General features: G+C 40.7%; 1 protein-coding gene across 5 annotated transcripts in view; it reads left to right on the forward strand.

Moving 5' to 3' along the window:
* The window catches only part of RESF1 (retroelement silencing factor 1), a 34,245-nt gene that overhangs the window by 11,103 nt on the left and 3,238 nt on the right, over window positions 1-19,904 (forward strand). For 3 of the 5 annotated variants that reach the window (XM_054442534.2, XM_054442536.2, XM_054442533.2), the window contains 2 exons: window positions 10,301-15,374; window positions 16,658-16,741. In XM_054442534.2, the coding sequence (XP_054298509.1) occupies window positions 10,379-15,374; window positions 16,658-16,741 (5,080 nt within the window). In that variant the 5' untranslated portion in view covers window positions 10,301-10,378. Of the gene's footprint in view, window positions 1-9,187; window positions 9,343-10,300; window positions 15,375-16,602; window positions 16,742-19,904 lie in introns of all 5 variants that reach the window. The other 2 variants (XM_054442537.2, XR_010127784.1) reach the window with 2 other exon arrangements.

Genomic DNA, 19,904 nt, shown 5'->3' on the forward strand with positions numbered 1-19,904 from the left:
CTTGTATTTTGATGCTCTCTTAGGTATTAATAACCTACAGATCACATTTGACAGTTTTACGTAAACAAGCTTCCAGATTAACTTGCTTTGGGGAGGACTTGTGATACAAGGTGGTGACGTCCTGTCCTTGAGTAAAGAATATTACCCATTCCTCAGATTGACATACTGATTAATACATAACCTAACACTCAAAAGGGTGCTGCTTTATTTGTAAATCAAGTTTTATTGATGCAAGTTTTCTTGCATATAGACATTTTAGCCTATATGTTGCAATCAGTAGCCAATGATTATAACCTCAGTATTGTATCCTCCAACGAAAAACGACGAGTATTAGGAGTCCTCCTCCCATCTCCTAAAATTTCCTGTAAAAGCCTTCCAACTTGTAGCGGACTCCAGAACACTTCGAACTCTGTTGGTATGTCTTCCCAGATGGATCCTCACATTTGGCCTCCAATAAACCTTTATCAGATTATTTCTACCTCAACAACCTTCATTTTAGACAACAGTGCATATATGTTTGTAATTGTTACCTTGATGGGTTGATCCTTTTATCATTATAAAATGCATCTCTTTATCAACATTTTTTGTCTTAGTCTGTTTTGTCTGATACTGGTATAGGCATTCCAACTTTCTTTTTTTGAGACGGAGTTTCACTCTTGTTGGCCAGGCTGGAGTGCAGTGGCACAGTCTCAGCTCACTGCAGGCTCCGCCTCCCGGGTTCAAGTGATTCTCCTGCCTCAACCTCCCAAAGTAGCAGGGATTACAGGCATGTACCACTATACCCGGCTAATTTTTTGTATTTAGTGGAGATGGGGTTTTACCAGGTTAGTCAGGCTGGTCTCAAATTCCTGATCTCAGGTGATCCACCCACCTCGGCCTCCCAAAGTTCTGGGATTATAGGTGTGAGCCACCGTGCCTGGCCTGCATTCCAGCTTTCTTGTAGCTCTTTGTGTGATATTTTTTCGTTTTACTTTCAGTCTGTGTTTTTTTGGATCTAAGGTATATCTCCTGGAAACAGTGTATAGTTGGATAGTTTTTAAAATCCAGACTGACATTCTCTGTCTTTTGGATTGTGATATTATGAAATATATCTCTGGTCTTTATCCCTGTTTTCAGGCATACACTCCTAAAATTCATGCAATCTCCAAAGTGATAAATGTCTTTTGTATGCTAATGAGTTGACTTATGGCTGGCATCCCCTAGTTTCCGAATGGAGGGCTGGTCAGCCCCACCCCTAATTCCTGGTACCAGTTGCCTATCTTAGTCCATTTTCTGTTATTTACAGCAGAATAACTGAAACAGGGGCCTTTATGAAGAAAGGAATTCATTTCTTAAACCTTTGAAGGTGCACCTGGATGAGAGGGAGGGGGTGAGGTTAAGTTGATCACCAATAGCCAATGGTTTAATTAATCAGACCTGTGCAGTGAAGGCTTTTCAGGTTGCTGAGCAGGTGGAGGTTCCTAGAGGGTGGCGCACCCAGGGAGGGCATGGAAATGCTGTGGCCCTCCTCATGTGACCTTGCCTTCTACATCTCTTGATCTGTATCCTTGGTAATGTACTTTATAATAAACTGATAACATGTTTCCCTGAGTTCTGTGAGCTGCTCTAACACATTAGTCAAACCAAAGGAGCGGGTCATGGGAATCCCAGTTTACAACTGGTCGGTCAGAAGCACAGGTAAAATAACCTGGGGCTTGGTGTTGGCATCAGAAGTGAGGGCAGTCGTGGCCAGGTGCAGTGGCTCACGCCTGTAATCCCAGCACTTTGGGAGGCCGAGATGGGTGGATCACGAGGTCAGGAGATCGAGACAATCCTGGCTAACACGGTGAAACCCCGTCTCTACTAAAAATACAAAAAATTAGCCAGGCGTGGTGGTGGGCACCTGTAGTCCCAGCTACTCGGGAGGCTGAGGCAGGAGAATGGCATGTACCTGGGAGGCGGAGCTCACAGTGAGCCGAGATGGAGCCACTGCGCTCCAGCCTGGGCGACAGTGAGACTCCGTCTCAAAAAAAAAAAAAAAAAAAAGTGGGGGCAGTCTTGCGGGACTGAGCCCTAAACTGATGAGATCTGACACTATCTTCATATAGATAGTCTCGGAATTAAAATGAATTAGAGGACACCCACCTGGTGTGTACACTGCAGAACTGATTGCTTGTTTTGTGGGGTGAGACACCCACACATCTGGTGTCAGAAGTGTGAGAAAGTTTATTCCTACATTCTCAGAATTGTTTATATAAAAATGTTTTTTTAATATAATTACATTTACCTCTAATGTTTTACTTTTTGTTTTTATGTCTCATGTCTTTTTATTCCTTTCTTATTCCTTAGTGGGGTTTATTTTGCATAAATGAGTATTTTCTAATGTGGCATTTTAATTTCTCTTTTTGTTTTTTTCTGTTTTTAATTTCTTTAACGATATTTTCACTGTATTTTTTGTAACTTCATGGAAGCACAAATTCTTTTTAAAAGTATTTTTTATATTAAAGTATCAGTGATGGAGGCTGGCAGAGATCTTGGGGCAAGAATTTATTTTCTCAGAGAAATGGTAGTGATGGACCATGGAAACTTGTCTATGGTAATCTGTGTTACAATATATTCTCAAAAGTTCTAAGAGTACATTGTATCCACAAGTAGATTATGCCATCCTAGAGACTGCAGCTGACCCTTGAACAATGTGAGTTTGACCCATGTGGATCCACATACACATGGATTTGACTTTTTTTTTTTTAAGAGATGAGGTCACTCTCTGTTGCCCAGGCTGGAGTGCAGTGTACAGTCATAGCGCATTACAGCCTCAAACATCTGGGCTCAAACAGTCCTCCCATCTCTGCCTCCTGAGTATCTGGGACTGCATCCACATACTACCTTGTCTGGCTATACTTGGAGATTCTTCTGCATCTGCCACTCTACTGCCACCCTAAATCGTAATCCCTATGTTGTTGAAGGGTCGATTGTATTTGCCCTTCACAGTAGGCAATCTTCCAAAAACTTCAATTTAGGTCGTTCCGGAGTGCTTTTCGAGTTTTCACTTTTCTTCTATGCCAGTAAAGGAGAGGGATGGAGAAAAAAAAAACCCAAATTAACATAAAGATAGTTTCCCTTCCTACCCATATGCTCTGTATTAATTTGCTAGGGCTGTGTTTGAGATAGGAAAACTGAAACTTCTTCACACAACTGACCACTTCACCTCTGGTCACCAAAATGTATTTGAATTTCTTCCCATCCGCAGACTCTTTTCCAGCTGACAACAACTGGGTATCCTACAATTCAATTACACGTTGGCATCATCTACCTGGAGAAAGCATCAGATCCCACAGGTTGAGGACTCAGTCCCACAAGACCGCCCCTGACTTCGCCAGTCCTGGGTCCTGGGTTGCGACCTGTACTTTTGACCAACCTGTTATAAAGAGGGGATTGTCAAGACTCCCTCCGTGGATTTGATTAATTGCTAGAGCTCACAGAACTCAGGGAAACAGTTTACTTACTATAAAGGCTATTAGATGAAGAGCCAGGTGGAAGAGATGCATGGAGGAATGCATATGTGAGCGCTTCCATGCCCTCTCCAGGTGCCCCACCCTACGGTCACCTCTATGTGACCAGACACTCCTGTTACTTAGGAGATTACAAAGGTCTCAGGAGCGCTGTGTCAGGAACCGGGTTCAAAGACCACGTATTAGTGCAAAAGATTGTATACCCCAATCTACAAGAGTTTTTGGTGCCCGTGCCTGGAATCATGGGCAGGGACCAAGTATGTATTTCTTATCGTGGGCTACTATGACAGTAATGCCACAGACTGGGTGGAGAAATTTATTTCTCCCAGTTCTGGAGGCTAAAAGTCCAGGGTCAATATGTTTGATTTCTGTTCTCTTGAAGCTTCTCTCTCAGTGGCTTGCAGGTGACTGTCTTCTTGCTGTGTCCTAACGTGGTCCTTCCTCTGTGGGCCGACATGGCTGGTGTCCCTCTTCCTATGGGGGTTACTAGTCGGATTAGAGCCCCACTCTAATGACCTCACTTAACCAATTACCTCCTTAAAGGCCCTGTCTCCAAATACACTGAGGGTCAGGGCTTTCATTTATGAATTTTGGGGAGGATACAATTCAGTTCATGAGACTCTGTCCTCCAAGTTGACGTAAAAGCCAGGGGACAGTGAGGGGGACAGGCAGTTGTGAAGCATCATTAATTCTCCTTAGAAGTGCTGCTTTTCTTCTGTCAGTGAACACTGGCCCATTCTGCTTCCAACCTTGTGGACTAGTCAAAGTAGTGAGGAACAGAGTCCTAACGCATGAGAGTTGTAACATGAGTGTCAGCATATGGTGGCTTCCTTTTTTTTTTTTTTTTTTTTTTTTTTTTTTTTTTTTTTTTTTTAAACGGATAGACTTTATTTTCTAGAGGAGTTTTAGGTTTAAAGAAAATTGAGGTCAGGCACGGTGGTTCACGCCTGTAATCCCAGCATTTTGGGAGGCCAAGGCAGGCAGATTATGAGGTCTGGAGTTTGAGACCATCTTGGCCAACATGGTGAAACCCCATCTCTAGCAAAAATACAAAAAATGAGTCGGGCATGGTGGCCGGCGCCTGTAGTCCCAGCTACTCAGGAGGCTGAGACAGGAGAATCGCTTGAACCCGGGAGGTGGAGGTTGCAGTGAGCCCAGATCGTGCCACTGCACTCCAGCCTGGGGGACAGAGCGAGACTCCATCTAAAAAAAATAAAAAGAAAAAGAAAATTGAGCTTATAGTACAGAGCATTCCCATATAAGAGCTTTATAGGAACCTCCCATCTCCAAAACTCTAAGGTTCTACTATTAGCAACTTGGATTAGTGATACTGATATGTTATTATTAAAGTCCATCACTAACATTAGAGTTCACTCTGTATCCAATGGGTCTTATGGGTTTTGATAAATGCTTAATAGTATGCATCTACTATTATAAGAGAGCTTTAAAAAATAACTTTATGAAATCAAAACATACCTAAGAAAGGGTACAAATGGTAAGTGTATAGTGCAATGGATTATGTAGGGAACACACTTGTGTGTAAGCACCACCCTGGTCAAAAGCAGTCTTCATGCTACTTAACTACCAATTGCTATTCCATCACACTTTGTAAAAAGTACCACTACAGTCCCTAGATGGTTGGTTTTGTCTGTGTTTCAATCTTTATATAAATGGAATCATGGATTATTCTTTAATCTCTGGCCTTTTTCACTCAGTCTTGTGTTTGTTAGATTCATGTTGCATATAGCTGAGTTCATTAATTTTTGTTACTATAGTGTTCCATTAATATTAATACATTTCTATTTTGTTTGTTTCCAGTTTTTGCTTACTGCACCTAATGCTGCTGGCAGTGTTATAATTATGCATTTCTGTTTGGTACATACCTAGGAATGAAGCTTCTAGGTCTCAGGGCTTGCATTTATTAACCCTTGGTAGATGATGCCATACGTCTTTCCAAAGTGTCGGTCAATTTAAGGATCATGATATACTCCTATCACCATTGTAGGAGAGTTCCATTTGTTCCATTTTCTTGCCAACATGTGATATTGAGAGTTGAAAAAATTCTAGCCATTGTGAGAGTATAGTATCACCACCTTATGGTTTTCATTTACATTTCTGATATTAATAATGGATTTAGCACTTACCAAAATTTTGCCATTTAAATATAGTTGACCCTTGAATAACATAGGAATTAGGATAACTGACTCTCGTGCAGAAAAAAAATCCACATTTAACTTTTGACTCTGCCAAAACTTGATCACTAATAGCCTACTGTTCAGTGGAAGCCTTAACAATAACATACAGTTGATAAACACACATTTTGTATGTTACATGTATTATATGCTGTATTCTTAGAATAAGCTTGAGAAAAGGAAATTTTATTAAGAAAATCATAAGGGGTCGGGTGCGGTGGATCACAAGGTCAAGAGCTCGAGACCAGCCTGGCCAACATGGTGAAACCCCGTCTCTACTAAAAATACAAAATTAGCCTGGCATGGTGGCGGGACCCTGTAATCCCAGCTGTTCGGGAGGCTGAGACAGGAGAATCGCTTGAACCCAGGAGGCAGAGGTTGCAGTGAGCTGAGATTGCACCACTGCACTACAGCCGGGGTGACAGAGCGAGACTCCATCTCAAAAAAAAAAAAAGAAAATCATAAGGAAGAGAATATATTTACTATTCATTAAGTGGAAATGGATCATCATAAAGGTCTTTATCCTCATCACATTTATCTTAACTAGGCGGAGGAGGAGGAAGAGAAGGGGTTGGTCTTGCTGTCTCCAGGGTAGCATAGACAAAAGAAAATCCACGTATAAGTGGACCCACACACTTCAAAGCCATGTTCAAGGATCAACTGTAGTGTCTCATACAGTGTTTAAGCTTCATGCTTATTTTTTATTGAGTTGTCTACATTTTTCTTTTTACGTAATTCCCTGTATAGGCTGGATATGAGCTCTTTGGTATGTATTGCAAATGTAATTTAGAGAGTGACTTGACTTTTTCACTTCTTTAATGGTGTTTTTTGATAAACAGTGGTGATTAATTTTGATGCTGTCCATTTTATGGACCTTTTTTCTTATTGTTCATTGTGCCCTGTTATAGAAACCTTCCCCTACCCCGAGGATATAAAGATATTCTCATGTTTTTTTGAGATGGAATTTCGCTTTTGTTGCCCAGGCTTGAGTGCAGTGGCGCGACCTCGGCTCACTGCAACCTCCGCCTCCCTGGTTCAAGGGATTGTCCTACCTCAGCCTCACGAGTAGCTGGGATTACAGGTGTGTGCCACCACATCCAGCTAATTTTTGTATTTTTAGTAGAGACGGGGGCTTCAGCCATGTTGGTCAGGTTGGTCTCAAACTTCTGACCTCAGGTGATCTGCCCGCCTCGACCTCCCAAAGTGCTGGAATTTACAGGCATGAGCCACCATGCCTGGCCTGTTTCTGGAAACTTTAAAACGATAATCTACCTGGGATTGATTTGTTTGTATATGTCTCTTGGTGTGTAATTAGATAAGGCTTATTTTCATTCGTGGCATATAGATAACCAATTGACCTAGCTTCATGTATTGAAAAGAACTTTTTTCCTGACTTTGTCATAAAACAAGTGTCTGTATATAAAAGTGTATGTATGTCTTCGCTATTGATGCTTGTTTTGCATTTCCATGGAAAGTTTATAATCAAGCTAGTTACACCAAAAAATCCACTGGGATTTTTACTGGGATTGTATTGACTCTTAATAACTTTTTCTTTTCTCCTTCTTTTTTTTTTTTTTTTTTTTTGTTGAGACAAGATCTCATTCTGCTGCCCAGGCTGGAGTGCAAATGGTGCAATCTCAGCTCACTGCTCACTGCAACCTCTACCTCCCGGGCTCAAGTAATCCTCCCACCTCAGCCTTCCAAGTAGCTGGGACAACAGGTGTGCACACCTGGCTAATTTTTTTTTTTTTTTTTTGTATTTTTGGTAGAGACAGGGTTTCACCATGTTGTTCAGGCTGGTCTTGAACTCGTGACCTCAAGCAGTCGCCCAGCTCAGCCTCCCAAAGTGCTGGGATTACAGGCAAGAGCCACTGCGCGTGACCTAAATTTTGAGATCGTTGGCATCTTTAATGCTGTCTTCAAATATTTGAACATGGCATATCTTTACACTCAGCTGTTTGTTAGAGATGTGACACATCCTTCATTTTCTAAGTGTTTTTTAATGGTGTTTTAAATTACTGGTGATAATATTCTTGCATATTGACCTTATTTTTGGGCATTGTAATAAACAGTAAAACAAAAAGATTTCTACATAGTTTTGGATTTTCTGTATAACATCTGATACTCAGTTTTGTGTTTTCCTCTCTGCTTATACTCCTAATATTTTTTTTCTTTATACCAGCTAGGATCTCCAGTAAAATGATTAATAGGAGTGATAGTGGCATCTTCTGTGTTACTATTTAACTGTTTTAGCTACCATTTATCAAAAGAAGTTTCTATCTTTATAATTTTTTAAACATGTAGGTATTTGGGTTTTTTTTTTTGTTTTTTGTTTTTTTTTGGAGACGGGCTCTCGCTCTGTCGCCAGGCTGGAGTGTAGTGGCGCAATCTCAGCTCACTGCAACCTCCACCTCCCAGGTTCAGGCGATTCTCCTGCCTCAGCCTCCCGAGTAGCTGGGACTATAGGTGCCCGCCACCACACCCAGCTAATTTTTTTTTTTTTTTTGTATATTTAGTAGAGGTGGGGTTTCACCATGTTGGCCAGGATGGTCTCCATCTCCTGACCTTCCCGCCTCAGCCTCCCAAAGTGCTGGGATTACAGGATTACAGGTGTGAGCTACTGTGCCAGGCAGTATTTGATTTTGTCAGAAATTCTTATCTTAGATTTTTAAGATGATCTCATGATTTTTTTTTTTTGAAACGGAGTCTAGCCCTGTCACCCAGGCTGGAGTGCAGTGGTGCCATCTCAGCTCACTGCAAGCTCCGCCTCCCGGGTTCTCGCCATTCTCCTGCCTCAGCCTCCTGAGTAGCTGGGACTACAGGCGCCCGCCACCACACTTGGCTAATTTTTTGTATTTTTAGTGGAGACGGGTTTCACTGTGTTAGCCAGGATGGTCTTGATCTCCTGACCTCGTGATCCACCGGCCTTGGCCTCCCGAAGTGCTGGGATTACAGGCGTGAGGCAGCGCACCCGGCCCCACAGTACTTCTGACACCAGATGTGTGGGAATTTTTTCCCCACTGACCAATTCTCTCCACATACCAGCTGGGTGGCTTGTGATTCGATTCAATTCTGACACTGTCTGCCTGACATTACCATCAGAACCCACAAGTTAAAGGGCTCAGTCCTACAAGACTGCCCCCACTTGAAGCTAGTCACAAGTCCAGGCTTGTACTTCTGACCAACTGGCTATAAAGCAAACAAGGTATGCTTTCTCTGAGGTTACTACCTTCCCAGCACTTCAGTGTGTTCTGTTCACCAGCCCAGAAGCTCGGCTCATCACATCTCAATGTTCAAGAGTTTTTGTTTTTTAAAAACAACAGTCTTATTCTGTCACCCAGGCTGGAGTGGAGTGGTGCCACCATGGCTCACTGCAGCCTCAACCCCCAGGCTCAGATGATCCTCCGCACACTGCCTTCTGTTTTCTGAGTAGGTGGCTGGGACTACGGGCATGCACCACCATGACGGGCTAATTTTTTTTTTTTTTTTTTTTGTAATTTTCAGTAGAGACAGGGTTTCACTGTGTTTCCCAGGCTGGTCTTGAACTCCTGGGCTCAAGAGATCCTCCTGCTTCAGCCTCACGGACTGCTGGGATTACAGGCATGAGCCAAGAGTTTTTATAGAGTCCAATCTCCAGCTCCCCCCACCACTTTATGGAGGTCAGTGGTTAGATCTAAAAGTTCCAACCCTCTAATACTTGGTTTTCCTGGTGACCACCAGCTGTATCCTGACGATATCTAGGGGCCCCCACTTTAAGTCACCTCAGTAGCATAGACTCAGGTATGTGCATACAGAGTTCATTATGTATAACAAAAGATATTTATGAATTAGTGTTTGCTTATGACAGAAATTTTCTTTTCTTTTTTCTGAAACAGTCTTCACTCTGTCACCCAGACTAGAGTGCAGTGGTGTGATCTCGACTTACTGTATCCTCCACCTCCCAGATTCAAGTGATTCTTGTGCATCAGCCTCCTGAGTAGCTGGGATTACAGGTGTGCACCACCACACCCAGCTAATTTTTGTATTTTTAGTAAAGATGGGGTTTGGCATGTTAGCCAGGCTGGTCTCAAACTCTTGGCCTCAGGTGATCCACCTGCCTCTGCCTCCCAAAGTGCTAGGATTACAGGCATGAGCCACCGCACCTGGCCTTATGCCAGAAATTTACTGAGTTCGTTAAGGTAACCTTGAACAGCCCTGGGGAGTTTATTTAGAGTTTGCGAATGAACAATGAGAATGTTTTTAACCATATGTTTGAACTTTTTTTTTTTTAATTCTCATTTTTATTGTCATGTTAGCTTTTTTAAAAAAATGCAGTTATCATGGATTACTTAGAAGAGAGTCTGTTAAAAATAAGTAAAAACAGAAGGTGATTGGCGTTTAAATGTAACAAAAAGCTAGCTGTCATTGTGTGGAATGAAGTTCTGTTAAACACTTTAGAAATTTCATTGACACTTGCCTTATTTATTGTTGTATCCTCTATTGCTCCTCTTCTTCCCAAATTAAAGATGAGATTGCTCTGAAGATTGAGTAATTAGGATGGACAGTCAGCTACTAATTTTCTGAGATAGTCTATCTAGGCAAAACGGCATTTTAATAAAATATCTTTATTTCTTACAGATTCCTGACATTCAGACAACTGACTTGTAACTGACTTATAACTGATTTGTAATACACTGCTACTATATCAAACCGACAATGAATTGGAATGAAAAACCAAAGAGTGCTACATTACCACCACTGTATCCTAAAAGCCAGCCACCTTTTTTGCACCAGTCTTTAATAAACCAAATTACCACAGCATCTCAGAGTTCTTTCAGCTATCCTGGAAGTAACCAAGAAGCGTGCATGTATCCCGGTAATTCAAATCCAATTTCACAGCCACTGCTGAATATCCAAAATTATCCTCAACAAATCTCTGTTTCTGATATGCATAATGGGACAGTTGTGGCCTCACACACTTCAGTAGAAAGAATAACATATGCAAATGTTAATGGACCCAAACAACTAACTCACAATTTGCAAATGTCTTCAGGAGTTACACAAAATGTATGGTTGAACTCACCAATGAGGAATCCTGTGCATTCTCATATAGGGGCAACTGTATCTCATCAAACTGATTTTGGAACTAATGTACCCAATATGCCGGCACTACAGAGTCAACTGATAACATCAGATACCTATTCTATGCAAATGCAGATGATCCCTTCTAATTCTACACGACTTCCTATAGCTTACCAAGGAAATCAGGGACTTAACCAGTCTTTTTCAGAGCAACAGGTTGATTGGACACAACAGTGTATATCTAAGGGACTGACTTATCAAGATTACAGACCACCTCCAAAGCTATACCGTTACTCACCACAAAGCTTTTTACCAGATTCTACCATTCAAAAACCAAACTTTATACCACGTACATCATTACAAGTTAAAAATAGTCAGCTTCCAAATTCTGTGCTGACTTTACCGTCAAAGCAGACTGCAGCTGTACCATCACAGCAGTATGCCACGCAAACTGACAAAAGACCTCCTCCTCCTCCTTACAACTGTAGATATGGAAGCCAGCCTTTGCAAAGTACTCAGCATATTACTAAACACTTGTCTATGGAAGTACCTCAGAGTCGAGAAATGCTGTCATCTGAAATAAGGACCAGCTTTCAACAGTGGCAAAACCCTAATGAAAATGTCAGCACAATTGGAAATTTCACTAACTTGAAGGTAAATACCAGCAGCAAACAGCCTTTTAACGGTCCCATTAGATCTTCTGTGGACGGTGTTCAGACTCTTGCTCAAACTAATGAAGAGAAAATAATGGATTCTTGTAATCCAACTTCAAATCAAGTACTGGACACAAGTGTCACAAAAGAAAAGCTAGTAAGGGATATTAAAACATTAGTAGAAATAAAGCAGAAGTTTTCAGAACTTGCAAGGAAAATTAAAATCAATAAAGATCTTTTGATGGCAGCAGGTTGTATTAAAATGACTAATACTTCTTATAGTGAACCAGCTCAGAATTCTAAATTGTCTCTAAAACAAACTGCCAAAATCCAGTCTGGACCCCAGATAACTCCAGTAATGCCAGAGAATGCAGAGAGACAACCACCAACAGTAGTGGAATCCGCAGAAACAAGTAAGACTCAATGTATGTTGAATTCTGACATTCAGGAAGCCAATTGCAGAAGGTTTAACCAAGTTGATTCTGTTTTACCAAATCCTGTCTATTCTGAAAAGCGGCCAATGCCAGACCCATCTCATGATGTGAAAGTTCTCACTTCAAAGACATCAGCTGTTGAGATGACGCAGGCAGTATTGAATACTCAGCTTTCATCAGAAAATGTTACCAAAGTTGAGCAAAATTCACCAGCAGTTTGTGAAACAAGTTCTGTTCCCAAGTCCATGTCCACTGAGGAATATAAATCAAAAATTCAAAATGAAAATATGCTACTTCTCGCTTTGCTTTCACAGGCACGTAACACTCAGAAGACAGTATTAAAAGATGCTAATCAAACTATTCAGGATTCTAAACCAGACAGTTGTGAAATGAATCCAAATACCCAAATGACTGTTAACCAACTGAATTTGAAGAACATGGAAACTCCAAGTACTTCTAATGTAAGTGGCAAGGTTTTGGACAACCCCTTTTGCAGTGGACAAGAATCCTCAACAAAAGGAATGCCTGCTAAAAGTGACAGTAGTTGTTCCATGGAAGTGCTAGCAACCTGTCTTTCCCTTTGGAAAAAGCAACCTTCAGAAACTGCAAAAGAAAAGGAGTGTGATAAACTCAGAACAAACACAACAGCAGTTGGAATTTCAAAGCCTGCCAACATCCACGTTAAGAGTCCTTGTTCAGTTGTGGGAAATTCACATTCTCAGAATAAAATAAGTAATCCCTCACAGCAGACAGCTTTGTCGATGGTAATGCACAATTATGAGTCTTCAGGTATAAATATAACAAAGGGAACAGAACTTCAGATTGCTGTAGTGTCACCGTTAGTTCTGTCAGAGGTCAAAACATTGTCTGTCAAAGGAATAACACCTGCAGCGTTACCTGAAACAGTGTATCCCATTATTAAAGAAGGCAGTGTTTGTAGTTTACAAAATCAATTGGCAGAAAATGCGAAGGCAACTGCTGCTTTGAAAGTTGATGTTAGTGTACCAGTAGCAAGTACAACAACATCAACCAAGATTTTTCCACTAACTCAGAAGGAAAAGCAGAATGAGTCAACTAATGGTAATTCAGAAGTCACACCTAATGTCAATCAAGGAAAGCATAACAAATTAGAGTCAGCTATCCATTCTCCTATGAATGATCAGCAAACCTCACAGGAAACAAGGAATAGTACTGTTGTGAGTAGTGATATATTACAGATTGACAATATTTGTTCTCTGGTTGAAGGTGATACCTCTTACAATTCCCAAATAGCAAAGATATTCAGCTCTCTTCCTTTGAAAATGGTTGAGCCACATAAACCTTCTCTACCCAATCAGCAAGGGATTGGCAACAGAGAACCAGAAAAACAATTAGATAATACCACTGAAAATAAAGACTTTGGTTTTCAAAAAGATAAACCTGTACAGTGCACAGATGTTTCACATAAAATATGTGATCAGTCAAAGTCAGAGCCACCCTTAGAGTCATCTTTTAACAATCTTGAAACAAACAGAGTTATTCTAGAGAAAAGTAGTTTGGAGCATGCCACTGAAAAAAGCACAGCTAACGATACGTGCTCGTCAGCTGCTATTCAGGAGGATATTTACCCTCAGGAAATAGATGCATCCAGCAACTATACTCCCCAAGATCCTGCAAGAAGTGAAATCCACAGTGATAAGGCACCTGTCTTATACCTACATGACCAGCTGTCAGAACTTTTAAAAGAGTTTCCTTATGGCATTGAGGCTGTGAATACACGTGAAGGTTCTGTGGGCCAGCAAACTACATACCAGACCTCAGAAGATCAAACTGCTGATAAAACCATTTCTGACTCCAAAGACCCAGCAGATCAAATACAAATTACAATATTAAGCTCAGAGCAAATGAAAGAAATATTTCCTGAACAGGATGATCAACCCTATGTAGTAGACAAGTTGGCAGAACCTCAGAAAGAAGAGCCCATCACAGAAGTAGTTAGCCAGTGTGACCTGCAGGCACCTGCAGGAGAAAGTCGTGATTCTGTGATACTAGACTCTGAGAAAGACGATATCCACTGCTGTGCATTGGGCTGGCTCTCGATGGTTTACGAAGGAGTACCCCAGTGTCAGTGTAATTCCATCAAGAGCTCAACTTCAGAGGAAGAGAAACAAAAAGAGCAGTGTTCTCCTTTAGAGACCAACAGTTGTAAACAAGGAGAGAGAACCTCTGATAGAGATGTCACTGTTGTTCAATTTAAGAGCCTTCTAAATAATCCAAAGACTCCTCCAACTCCTCCAGATGAGAAAAGTCATTTTCCTGAACTACAAGACGACAATAGAAAAGACACATCCAAAACAAAACATAAAAGCTTACCAAGGACAGAACACGAATTAACTGCTGGTCAGTTTTCATCTAAATGTGATAAACTAAATCCCTTGCAAAATCACAAAAGGAAAAAACTGAGGTTTCACGAGGTAACCTTTCACTCCAGTAATAAAATGACAGCATCTTATGAACAAGCTTCTCAGGAAACTCGACAGAAGAAACGTGTAACACGTCCACTAAAAGCAAAAACAGCTTTTTTGCCAAATAAAGATGTATATAAGAAGCATAGTTCTTTGGGACAGTCATTATCACCAGAAAAGATGAAATTGAAACTCAAATCAGTTAGCTTCAAACAAAAACGAAAGTTAGACCAAGGGAACGTATTAGATACAGAAGTAAAGAAGAAGAAACATGATAAACAAGAACAGAAAGGAAGTGTGGGAGCTACATTCAAATTAGGTGACTCTTTGTCAAACCCAAACGAAACAGCCATTGTTAAAGAAAAGATGGTATCAAATACTAAGTCTGTAGACACGAAAGCGAGTTCATCTAAATTTAGTAGAATTCTAACTCCTAAGGAGTATTTACAAAGGCAGAAGCATAAAGAAGCTCTGAGTAATAAAGCATCGAAGAAAATCTGTGTGAAAAATGTGCCATGTGATTCTGAACATATGAGACCAAGTAAACTTGCCGTGCAAGTCGGAAGTTGTGGGAAATCAAATGAGAAAAACAGCAGCGGTGTGCAGACCTCTAAAGAATCATTAAATGCCTTGACAAGCCATGGTAAAAATCTCAAAATCCATTCTCAGGAGTCTAAAACATACAACATTCTAAGGAACGTTAAAGAAAAAGTTGGTGGGAAGCAGCCTGACAAAGTATGGATTGATAAGACTAAATTAGATAAGAAATTAACCAATATAAGCAACGAAGCTCAATTCAGCCAAATGCCTCCCCAAGTAAAGGATCAAAATAAATCATATCTGAATAGAGTTGCGTTTAAATGCACTGAACGTGAAAGCATTTGTCTCACCAAATTAGAAAGTTCACCCAGGAAGCTTCATAAAGATAAGAGACAGGAAAATAAACATAAGACCTTTTTACCGGTGAAAGGTTACACAGAAAAATCAAACATGCTGGAGTTTAAATTATGTCCAGATATCTTACTAAAGAATACAAACTCTGTGGAAGAACGGAAGGATGTAAAGCCTCATCCCAGGAAGGAGCAAGCCCCTGTGCAAGGTCCAGTATGATTTTCTTGGTGGTGTCTACAACATTGTAAAGAGTCGTGGGTCAATATTTGGGCTAGCACCTCTCATGCTGTCTGGGCTGCTGGGAAGGACTTTAATGTGTTATGCCACTACCTAGTATTTGTTTTGCCTGGTAAACCAATGTTTCATTGGGCAATATTTGTTTTGTGTTTATTGCCACCTTATTGTAAATTGTAGAAAATTGGTAGTCATGACGAGCTATATAAAACTTGCCAGATAGAAATATTTCAGTTAGTACCAAGAAGGCTGTACTGTGAAAAACATTCCACATTCCTTGTGGGAATGTCAGAAAAGTGTCAAGTAGCTGGTAATGTAAGAGTCTTGGTTTTGTTAATTCTCCTTTGGACTTGTAATTTGAAAGCCCTGTGAACTTGAAATTTTGTTCTGAATGTTAGAGGATAAGTAATGATTAATACTGAAGTCTTTTTGTTCATATGGAAATGTGTCAACTAATTGTCCTCTTTGAAACAGTTGATGACTGTGTTATCACTATAGTTAAAATGGTAACATCTAGCCCACTCATGAGATAGAAGAACCATGAAAGCAGTATTGTCCAGTGTTATAATTTAAAATCTTTAAAGCCAAGCTGGCAGCTGTGAATATTAGATAGCTTAATGGTAGACTTCTCAGTGTAGTGCAGGAAGGAAGGAGAAAATTGATAACTAGTTATTTGTGGTACTAAGGGAACATTTAGAAGTAGTGGATATTATACGTAAAGCATTGTGCTAAGAAACTCAGATTGGAAAACTAAAGGATTTGAATGGAAATTGAAGTCTTTGCTCTGCTTTTCTGACTATATTTGTTGGGGTTCATAAAACAATAGCATAAACAGGATACGTTTTCCTGGAAAAGAAGATAGGGATATATTCATTTTGTAAAAAATTGGTGATTTCAATAGGTTCTTTCATTTGGATCCTTAGAATTTGAGGTGGGGATATAATCGAAACATTGGAAGTGGGTGGGGGCAATGTAATTTTCTATCTCATGTCCTTTAATATCTGGAGATGTATTAACCTCTTCAGCTCATGTGAGGGGAACATAATTACATAGTAAAGATAAACTCATTTTTTAATTGAGGTAAGCATTTCAAATAGGAGAAATCATTTTTCCAGTCCTTTTTTTAGAGTTGTGTTGCATATGGTTATATCTAGTGCCTTCCAATATCTATTTTCAGCTTACATGATTTTCCTTTGTTATAGTACTAAAGGAGATGATTAGCAATATCTAGAGTTCTGAAAATGAATATTTAAATAGTTTCAGGAATAAAAAGTACAAAAGAAGACTGGTTAAAATGTGTTGCTACAAAGAAAAGGACACAGAAAGACAGCCAAGAGAAAGGTAAAGTCATCTTTTTAAATCTTGATTCACTTATTTCCCTATCTGGTATATGGAAATTGGATTATGGTTATGATATGATTGTAAAGTATGATTTTATCCATGTTCTTTTTTTTTTTTTTTCAGTCATTCACTGTTTGTGTTTGAGTGGTAGGAGGACATTTTTGTGTTGCCATGCTGTGGAATGAAAAGCTGAGATTTATTTTCTTTTAAGAGGAAAATAATTCTTATCACAATGAGTTAGCTGAGAGGTTTGCATATTTTACCTGTGTGGAACCAGACAGCAAATACTTTAGGTTTTCTGGGTCATAAGGTGTCTGTCCTGACTACTCAGCTCTGACTCTGTTTCAGGGAAATGGCTGCAGATAATATGTAGATGAGTATCAGCTGTGTTATGATTAACTATTTATTTATTTTGAGACAGAGTCTCACTCTGTCACCCAGGCTGGAGTGCAGTGGCATGATCTTGGCTCACTGCAACCTCTGCCTCCCAGGTTCAAGTGATTCTCTCCCTCAGCTTCCCAAGTAGCTGGGACTGCAGGTGCATACCACCACGCCCAGCTAATTTTTGTATTTTTAGTAGAGGCAGGGTTTCACCGTGTTGGCCAGGCCGGTCTCAAACTCCTGACATCAGGTAATCCACCTGCCTCAGCCTCCCAAAGTGCTGGGATTACAGACATGAGACACCATGCCTGGCCTCTAATTAAACTTTATCTACCAAAATAGGCAGCAGGCTGGACTTAGTTTGCCAGACCCTGGATTCAATTATTTACATGTTAATTTGATTAATCTTCAATACAATTTAGGCAAGGATATTTCCATTTTATAGATGAGAGGTTACATCATTTGACTTAAGTTTCATTGCTAGTGACTGAATAGGGACTTGAATCTGGTCCCCTCTTTTCAAATTCCGTTAAGTGTGGTTGAGGTATAGTCAGCCCTCCGTATCTGCGTGTTCTGTATCTGTGGATTCAAACAACTGTGGATCAAAAATATTTGGGAAAGAAAATTAATACAACCATAAAAATAGAAACTTAAAAGACAATATGGTATAACAACTGTTTACATAGCATTTACATTGTATTAGGTATTAAAAGTAATCTAGAAATGATTTAAGGTATGTGTGGGAGTATGCTTTAGGTTATATAAAAATACTATGCCATTTTACATAAGGAACTTAAGCATCCCCAGATTTTGGTATCTATTTGGGTGGATGCTGCAGAGGTGTCCTGGAATCAGTCCCTCTTCAATACCGAGGGATGACTGTATTTTAATAATGAGACCGGTCCTAGCTGTGTTTGGGAAGGGATTTGTTGGGAAGGGATTTGGGCTGAGGACCAACTAGAAAAAGTAGAGCTTTGAGTATTTGATTTTTTTTTTTTTTTTTTTTTGAGATGGCATCTTGCTCTGTCTCCCAGGCTGAAGTACAGCGGCTCCATCTCAGCTTGCTGCAACCTCTGCATCCCAGGTTTAAGCAATTCTTCTGCCTCAGCCTCCTGAGTAGCTGGGACTACAAGCGCACTATCACGCCTGGCTAATTTTTGTATTTTTAGTAGATTTTTGTAATTTACTAAATGTTTGTAATTTAGAATTTTTAGTAGAGAAACCCAGTAGACTGGGTTTCTCTCACTATGTTGGCCAGGCTGGTCTCAAACTCCTGAACTCAGGTGATCCACCCGCCTCGGCCTCCCAAAATGCTGGGATTACAAGCATGAGCCACCGTGTCCACCCGAATATATGATTTAATTAGTGGAGTGAAAGTACCTTGTTTTTAGGGTTTGGCTTTGAGAACTATAAGCTAGAGCTCAAGAGTTTTGTCTTAGTTTTGGTTCATTAAATGGGCAAAGAGGAGGCCGGGTGCGGTGGCTCACACCTGTAATCTCAGCACTTTGGGAGGCCAAGGCAGGCAGATCATGAGATCAGGAGATCCTAACCATCCTGGCTAACACGGTGAAACCCTGTCTCTACTAAAAATACAAAAAATCAGCTGAGCGTGGTGGTGGGCACCTGTAGTCCCAGCTACTTGGGAGGCTGAGGCAAGAGAATGGCGTGAACCCAGGAGGCGGAGCTTGCAGTGAGCCAATATGTTGCTACTGCACTCCAGCCTGGGTGACAGAGTGAGACTGTCTCAAAAAACAATAGGCAAAGAGGGGTTCAGAGCCTCAAAAATGGACAGCAGCAGAATCTCACCAGGAGAAACAATAAGAAGCACATTTTATAAAAGGAATTGACAACGGTTGTGAAGAGAGCTTCAAACAAATACATAGAAGCAGGCATGTAAAAATTGAGTAGAGGCCAGGTGCGGTGGCTCACGCCTGTAATACCAGCACTTTGGGAGGCCGAGGCAGGCAGATCGCCTGAGGTCAGAAGTTCGAGACCAGCCTGGCCAACGTTATGAAACCCCGTCCCTACTAAAAATACAAAAATTAGCCAGGTGTGGTGGCACACACCTGTAATACCAGCTATTCGGGAGGCTGAGACAGGAGAATCACTTGAACTTGTGAGGCAGAGGTTCCAGTGAGCTGAGATCAGACCACTGCATTCCAGCTTGGGCAACAGAGCGAAACCCCGTCTCAAAAAAAAAGTCAGTTAGCATTGAAACATGCATATGGGAAAAACTTGCATCAGTGAAGAAATGTACTCTTAATCAGAACAGGACAAATAACCTAAAGAGGAGGGAATGAAGAGCAGTGAGAGGCCTGACAGTGGGAAAACAGTGCCATTCGGGTTGGAAGGCAGAAAGCCAAAAATGCGAAAGATACAAATGGCCACAAAGATTGAGGTGAGAAGAAAGCTCCTTGGAAACAGGAGAGACATGATTATTATCTCAAAGAGAAAGCGAGAGGCATGTTTGGAATCTGAAGCTGAAAACACTTAGAAGACAGATACACAGATTGATCAGAGAGGCTCAGAGATAAGCATGAGTTGAATGACATGCAGACAGCACAGCAGGATGAGCAATGCACGGTGAATGTGAGGCTGAAATACTCAGAATCGTGATGAAAGAAAAACACAAACCAGGTACACTAAGGCAAAGCTGGGTGAGACAATCCAGGAGACAAGTCATACAGCTTTGTCATAGCACGACAAGATGCAAATAGGTGAGACCTAAGGGAGAAGAAAAAAATCTCAGGTGCTGCTACGTGGGCATTTTTATTTACTTATT

The sequence above is a fragment of the Pongo pygmaeus genome, chromosome 10, assembly GCF_028885625.2.
Source record: "Pongo pygmaeus isolate AG05252 chromosome 10, NHGRI_mPonPyg2-v2.0_pri, whole genome shotgun sequence".
In the NCBI taxonomy this organism is placed as follows: domain Eukaryota; kingdom Metazoa; phylum Chordata; class Mammalia; order Primates; family Hominidae; genus Pongo; species Pongo pygmaeus.